The 7081-nt window shown below is 45.2% G+C and overlaps 1 protein-coding gene across 2 annotated transcripts; it reads left to right on the top strand.

The window, feature by feature from the left end:
* The first annotated feature begins 223 nt into the window (after window positions 1–223).
* Window positions 224–1278, top strand: LOC123140901 (uncharacterized). 2 transcript variants are annotated; one of them, XM_044560164.1, is made up of 2 exons: window positions 224–669; window positions 879–1278. In XM_044560164.1, exons 1-2 carry the CDS (start codon window positions 257–259, stop codon window positions 1126–1128), a joined length of 663 nt encoding a protein of 220 aa, XP_044416099.1. In that variant the 5' UTR covers window positions 224–256; the 3' UTR covers window positions 1129–1278. The 2 variants fall into 2 exon arrangements, with proteins under 2 accessions (XP_044416099.1, XP_044416098.1); XM_044560163.1 differs by having other exon boundaries at window positions 846–1278.
* The last annotated feature ends 5803 nt before the right edge of the window (window positions 1279–7081 follow it).

Below are 7081 nucleotides of genomic sequence, written 5' to 3'. Positions count from 1 at the left end.
GACATATATTCTCTCTTACATTTCTCAAAGAAACATTATTCAACACTTGATGGGCTGAAAGCCAATTTATAGCCCGTTAGTCCGGTCGGGAGCTCAACATTTTAGACGGGCTGTGATCAGGCAGCGCAAACCGGCGTATAGGTGACCTATATTAGGCCAGCGAACCGACCTATAGGTAGCTACGGACCGCGCGCACACTATAAAACCATCCCATATTCCCATGCATGGATTGATCATCGTTCACATCGCAACCGCAATGCCGTCGTTACCGCCGCAACTGCCGGTGGTGGCGGCACCACGAAGACGTCGATCCAAGAAAGAAACACGGACGGTCCACGTGTCGGTGTTCAATTACACGCCGGAGAGGGACTGGGCGGATCTGCACCCGGACCTAATCTCCCGTGTCTTCCACAAGCTGAACCTGGTCGAGCTCCTGGCTGGTGGAGTGGCCCGCGTGTGCAGCTCCTGGCGGCGGGCAGCCCGGGAAGACCCGGAGCTGTGGCGTCGCATGCGCATCAACCTGCACCGCGGGCTGTGGTTCCGCTACGACCTCAAGTTCGTCCTCGTAGCCATGGTGCGGGACGCCGCCCTGCGGTTCAGCAAGGGCCAGTGCAAAACCTTCTGTAGCGACCTTGCCGACGACGACATCCTCCTCGTCCTCGCCAGGCAGTAAGATCACGTTCCTTCTTCTCTCTCTATATATATATATATCGCCAAAAGTCCCTCCCCTGTTCTTAGGGTTTTACTCCATTGTTTGGTGTTTGGTTTAATTATTAGGGAGAATACGTACAGTTTTATTTGAAGGGTCAAAGGTTGCCTCTTCATTTGGTTTTGCTGCGTCGCAGGGCACACTATCGAAACAGGCTCTTTCTCTACAGGTGCCCCATTGTCACAAAGGAAGGATTAGCGAAGGGCGACTATTACGGTACTTGTACTTTTTCTGACTACCATCCCTATAGCCCAGTGTGTAGTTACTGTCGCCCTTGGAACTATCTGGAATACGACGCCGACGAATCCTATGAAGCTTGTTGCTACTATCTTGGTGACGGCGATGATGTTGATGAGGCCGATCTCGAAGAGCATGAGAAGATCCTAGACATCAAGAGCATGCGCAGGTACTTAAGCTAATGAAAGGGTGTATATATGTCAACAATGTTTCGATGCCCCCTCTCGAATGCATGCAAACTCGCTCAACAATACATGGCTGATTTCTCTCTTTATCTTCTGTTTCCGTTTGTTTGAAACAAGATTAAGTGCTTGTCAATTTGCTAATTATTTTGTTTCTTTTTTCTTTATCGGGATTACTAAATCTCAGTCGATTCTCTGTCCGTGAGATCTTACGTGGAGATCCGTGTAAAATTTTCTTTTAATTTTCTTTCTTTCTTTTATATGTTGTGTCACTTGACTGAGCAATGGTTTAAGTCTCAGTCGACTGAGATCTAGCCACACCCTTTTTTTATCCTATGACTGAAACATTGGGTACGAAAGTGCTCATCACCGTTAGATGAAGTGCACAAATTCTAAAGCAGCGATGAGCACCACATCAGCCAGATAAATCGTTCGGTTTCAGCTGGGTTTGACACGAAAGATTTTTCCTGCCTCCTCGCGTCTTATCCAGTGCACCGACCACACACTGCCCCTTCCTCTCTCTCCTCATGCATTCAACACTTTTTCTCACTGGTGATTTCTTTGTCGGAGCTGCGGCAACTTCCACGGGAACTGCCGATTCATGGTGGTGGCTTGGCGGGCACGAGTCAGCACGCGGCGGTGGTCGCGGCAGCAGGGAGGCGCTTATTGAGTTCATGCACCAGCCAGTTGCTTCAAAAGTTAGAACTGATGGAGAGAGGTGGACAATATATTTCAACACTCCCCTCGCGTCTGAACTTTATTTAGTTCTTAGACATGGGATCGATGTAGGCCGTAGAATCTTTTTTTTTAATACTGCGTTGGCAGGATCTTTAACTCAAGATATGTTGGTTCGGATACCATATTAAATTCATGCAGCACCCAATTGCTCCAAAAGTCCGAACTGATGAAAAGGGGTGGGCAATTTATTTCAACAGCGCTGTCGCGGTCTGGACGCCGCTGCGCTCCTCGGTTGCGACGGCTCGGCTCGTGCTCGTAGGGACTACGTCGAGGGTGGAGGCGCGGGTGGCTTGTGGTGTGTTCCTCCTATGCGTGTGGTGTGCGACGACAGAGGTGGTGACTTGTTTGTGTTCCTGTTGGAGGACCGCCGGCCGCGACGGACACGGAGCTCGTCCCCTGCGACCCCGTTCCTGTACAGGTTGGCCGGCGCGACGACGCCATGAGCTGCTCGGCCTACGTGCAAGAGATGCTCACTAGCGACTAGCTCCATGAGCAGCAGTAGCACAGGTGGCTGTGCAGCATGTACGAGGTTGTTGTGACAAAGATCTGCACGCCGTCATCAGGCTCGACGGGAAGCACCAGCCCGGCCGCTATGTGCGCTACGATCTGTGTCGCCTGGGACGAGGAGATGCAGGATGTCGCCGGGCTCGATGGGAATCACCAGCGTGTATTGTTCCTCTCTCGGCCAGAGGTAATCGCCGTTGCCCCATCCACCCTCCCCTTTTCTCTGTCGGCACCACATTGGCAATTTCCCTTGCTGACATCCATTGAGAATCATAGAAGGTTGCAGGAACCCACGATGCATGTTCGTACAACCACACCAGCGAGCTACATCATATGAGCACGCCATACATGCATGGCAATTTCAGGAACTTGATGCATTTTCCTGAATGTGTGCATCTTCTAAATATACATGCACGGCAATTTTGTTGGCACTACCCGACATTTTTTCCACCACTACCGGTATCACCCGCTATACCGACGGGCGGCGTCGGCATAGGCCCGTCGGCGTTGAATTCACCGGAGTCCCCTTGTGTAGGAGATATGTCCTAGAGGCAGTAATAACAGTTATTTTGTATCTCCCAAGTTTGTAATGAATGTTTATGATCCATGCTATAACTGCAATGATTCTCGAGTCTACAATATCCACGAGGCTCGGAGGGAACTCGTATGCACGTGTGGTGTAATAAACGGTAAAATCTATTCCTAGTCTTGCCTCTAAGACTAGCTCAAGTATTGCATGATGATCCTGTTTTTCTGATCATGGGCATGACTATGCCGGCAATTTTGAGGGCACAATGTTGGTAGAACGCTTGTGTTGAATCAATCCGGATTGATGTTATGCTATGAGATACCTTCGTCACAAGTTTATGGTTAATATCATTGAGATAGTTAATGTTTGCATAATTCCTTAGACCATGAGAGTATCAAGTTCCTTCGTGCTTGCTTCATGAACTTTGAGGTTTGTTAAACGTCATCCGTAACTGGGTGGCTATTACGGCAGCTTACGGGTTCACGGAAAAGTATAGGAAGTAACAAGATAGCTCAAGATTGAGATTTGCTCCTCCGACGATGGAGATATACTCGGTCCCTCTCAGTGTAACGGTATCCATCATCGTCTGGCCAGACACATTGTGATTTGATCACTGGGATGCCGGAACACGGAAACGAGAAAAGAGAACAAAACCGGTAACGAGGTAACTTGCATGCTGGACAAATTGTTGATCCACAGGAATGCAATAAATATCACCTCGGGTGTTTGTGACATATCGTGAAGCAAAAGGAATAGCTCACTGCAACTGGAGGTTCACTCAAATATTTATTCGTGTGGGTATAAGGGTCAATATGGGTGTCCACGGCTCCGATATTGATCATTGATCGGAAGGGGTTCCGGGTCATGTCTATACTTCACCGAACCTATAGGGTCACACGCTTAAGGGTCATCTATCTGCTGAATACTAGACAGGGAGTTTGAGAGAAAATCACCGAAAAAAGTTTCAGACACCGGAATCGTACCGCAGAGAGAGGTCATCGGATAAGTTTCGATGATACCGAAAAGTTGTTTCGGGATATACCATTAAGTCAAATTGGTTTTGGCACATGCCTGATAATTCTGGAGGGTGCCAGAATCATTCTGGAAGCTTTTTGGAATTTTCTGACATAAAAACCGGAAATGTTCCAGAGCTGCCGGAGCCACTTCAGATGCGTTTCGCACATGAAAATCACTAAAACCGGAACTGTTTCGGGGCGCGTTGAAAATCATTTTAGTGGGTACTGGAAATGTTCTTAGCCCACATAAATATTTTCAATTCAATCAGACGCTGAAAAATGTCGTCGTGAATAGTGAAAGTGCTTTTTGGGATATTTATGTAGAGCCACCTTTTTAGACTTGGTCAAAGTTCTAGACGGTAGTGGCTTACAAGGGAAGGAACCCCATTTTGGGGGGCCCCCTAGGGGTGGCCGGCCATGGGTGGTGGAGCTCCTTGGAGCTCCACATGGCATCCCATTTTACCTTAACACCCTCATGTGTGACTTAATGCATGGGGTTTTTTGGTAAAAATATGGAGGCACACTACCCCTTGGCTTTCCTATAAATAGAGGAGGTGAGGGCTGCCATCTCTTCATCCCTTGCTCTCATACACATGCCATGCATTATCTGGCTTCTTCTCTCCCTCCCACGAAAAGAGTTTCGTAGAGCCGTAAGGCTGCCTGGTTCCGGCAGGAACTAGTTCTAGACGGCGAAGCCCTGCCGGATAGCTGACACCGTATGTGTGCAACCCCGTAGAGAGATTGTGTTTTCGATCTTTTGCCCAAGGGGCTGTTCGAGTGTCCTCCCGAAGGGCTGTCCGAGTCTCCGTCCAAGTTTCGAGGGTCCTCCCGAAGGGCTGTCCGGGACATCGTCCGGGGGACTGTCTGACCGCCTCCCGAAGGGCTGTCCGGAGAGGGAGTACATCCTCGCGGTTGGGAGGTTGTAAATCCTAGCTGCGGGGATCTGCACCGACGATCTACACCGACTCTTCTTCCGCTGCGCTTCGAGTCGGTACGGATCAGATCAAACCTTGTATGCAGTCTCCATAGTGATCCTGGGCGTGCTCGCTATACCGAAAATTTTCGTTTTCCGTTGCGTTCCCCAACACCTTGTCAGACCGTCAACATAGAAAAGCAATCGGTATAGGGGCATATGTCGACGGCTTTCTGGCCGTCGGCAAAAAAAGACGAGATGGCAGCTGACGGCGCCGTCGCCAAGTCCACCCAATCAGTAGGTGACACATGGCGCTTGTATGCCGACAGCCATACAGATGCCACGTGTCCACCCGTGGTTCTTCACTGACCCACAGGTATGCCGACGGCCATAGATTGGAAGCTATGCCGACGGCCTGGCCGTCAGCATATCCTTGCCATGCGCAGGGAACTTGGGATTTGTTTTGATGTTTCTATACATAACGCATAGGAATTTTTGAAGTCACTACCTGACACTCCTGTATGCTTTTCCAGTGCACTACACGGCAACTCAGTGTGTTTTGTTGCATCATTTTTGAATGTGTGCCATCTTTCCATGGTAATTTATTGAGGCATATTTGATTGTACAACGAAAAATGATGGTTGAGGTCAGAAATCTTGCTTCCATGGCAAGAAAATTGTTGAGATGGCAACTTAAACCTGGCTAGTTTTCTCACTTACATTGCAAATTTATCATACAATCATGGCAAAAGAAAATTAAATAACGTGGGAAATTTAATATGATTTTTTGCCAGGCCAATTTGATCGTCATAACAAATTTAAATTGATGGACTTCTTTTACTTTGTAGCATGTCAAATTTACCTACATTGACATTCAATTTTTTTCCTATCTACTTTGCCATGTCAAATTTTACTTTATTTTGCCATGGAAACATTTAACCTTCATTGCCATGGTAAATTTGCTTTTAACATGAATGGCAATTTTTACTCTAATCGCTCATGGCAATTATACCTTTTTTGGCCATTGCAAATTTCCTTTCTTATTGTCATGGCAAATTTAAGCAAGTGTAAAATCATTAGGTATATTGTGCATAGCATGCGGCAAAAAAAGTTATGCATGGCAAAATTCTTCAGTTTTATTGCCATGTCAAATATAGTTTTCTTTTGCCATGTCAATTTAATAGCTCATGGCAAAAAAAATTTGCTTTTCATGGGACCATAGTAAATTTGACATGGCAATTTTTACTATCAAGTACATTGAGCATGGAAAATGAACAAAAAACAAAGTCTACAATTATTGAGTACATTGAGCATACCATGAGGTACGAAAAAGTTAGGCATGGAAGATTCTTCATTTTATTGTCATGGCAAATGTATTTTTTTCCCGTGTTATTTTAATAGCTCATGGCAATTTTTTAGCTTTTCATGAGACCATAGTAAATTTTACATGCCAATTGTTACTTTCTAGTACATTGAGCATGGCAAATAAAGAAGAAACAAAGTTTACAATCATTGAGTACATTGAGCATACCATGAGGCAAAAACATTGTGTGGATCTTGTCATATGCCAATTTTTTTTGTAAAAAGCATGTCATATACATCATAGCAAATTTTGAAACACACTTTTGGAATAGTCACAAAAAAATGTATGAACTTTTGATCTTCAAACATGTTACCTTTTTAAGAACATGGAAATTTTACTCTTTTTAGCATGGTAAAATTACTTTTATTGCCATGGCATTTTTACTTCATTTTTGCGATGTCAATTTTTTAGTTTTCTATTTTGGCCATGGCCAACTTACCTTTTTATTGCCACGGATAATTTACCTTTATCGCCATGGCAATTTTAATTTCACATACATTTGTGGAGCATGGCAAGTTTACTTTTATTTTTGCCATTGCAAAAATACTTTACATCCATGGCAAAACAAACTCGTTTCCGACCATTGATGTGATTTTTTTCTTGTACAAACTTTGGCACATTTTACTTTACAAAACGTGGCAATTACTACTAACAATATATTGGTGCACTTTTTGTTTGTGTTCCACATGGCGGCAATGTTTCATCCACACTCTACGTACATTTCTTACCACCATGTACACTCTACATTTCTACAAGTTTTTTTGTCTCTGTACATTTTCTAGCTGGCAATTTAGAATATGCTAGTTTTCTGGAAATGTACTAAACCTTTTGGAAAATGTTTTGTATATAAGTTGGCCATTGATTTTTTTTGGGTACAATTCATGGTATTGT

The sequence above is a fragment of the Triticum aestivum genome, chromosome 6D (genome assembly GCF_018294505.1).
Source record: "Triticum aestivum cultivar Chinese Spring chromosome 6D, IWGSC CS RefSeq v2.1, whole genome shotgun sequence".
NCBI lineage: Eukaryota > Viridiplantae > Streptophyta > Magnoliopsida > Poales > Poaceae > Triticum > Triticum aestivum.
Note: the sequence above shows the minus strand (reverse complement) of the source record. Positions and strands in the feature narration are given on the sequence as shown.